The following is a 326-nucleotide window of genomic DNA, read 5'->3' as shown; positions in this document are numbered from 1 at the left end:
TACCTCCTGAGCTACAGCCACCCCGCAATGAGTACATAATGACATAATAAACAATAAACTTCAATAACACAATGGTGTCCTGTACAGAATATGTAATTCCATGCTTTCCCCTCCGTCTGGATGTAGTTCCAGTAACGTGTGTGTAATGTGTTTTTAGCAGACAGACAAACAGACAGAAAGGACACACAGACATATAGGACACAGTACTTGTTGGTCTTGTTCTTTTCTCTCTGGGAAAGCCACTTATGGTAATATGAAGTCTTGATCCTGTAGCAATAGAAGACCAGCAGCACTGCAGGCAGGACCACCAGGAAGGCAAACAGCAG

At 43.3% G+C, this 326-nt stretch overlaps 1 protein-coding gene across 1 annotated transcript in view; it reads right to left on the bottom strand.

Moving 5' to 3' along the window:
• The window catches only part of adam19a (ADAM metallopeptidase domain 19a), a 71,412-nt gene that overhangs the window by 9,069 nt on the left and 62,017 nt on the right, over positions 1–326 (bottom strand). The window contains exon 14 of the mRNA XM_035675707.1: positions 208–320. Coding sequence (XP_035531600.1) covers positions 208–320 — 113 coding nt within the window. The remainder of the gene's footprint in view (positions 1–207; positions 321–326) is intronic.

This window comes from Morone saxatilis, unplaced genomic scaffold, assembly GCF_004916995.1.
Source record: "Morone saxatilis isolate NCDOM2014 unplaced genomic scaffold, NCSU_SB_2.0 Contig4, whole genome shotgun sequence".
NCBI lineage: Eukaryota > Metazoa > Chordata > Actinopteri > Moronidae > Morone > Morone saxatilis.
Note: the sequence above shows the minus strand (reverse complement) of the source record. Positions and strands in the feature narration are given on the sequence as shown.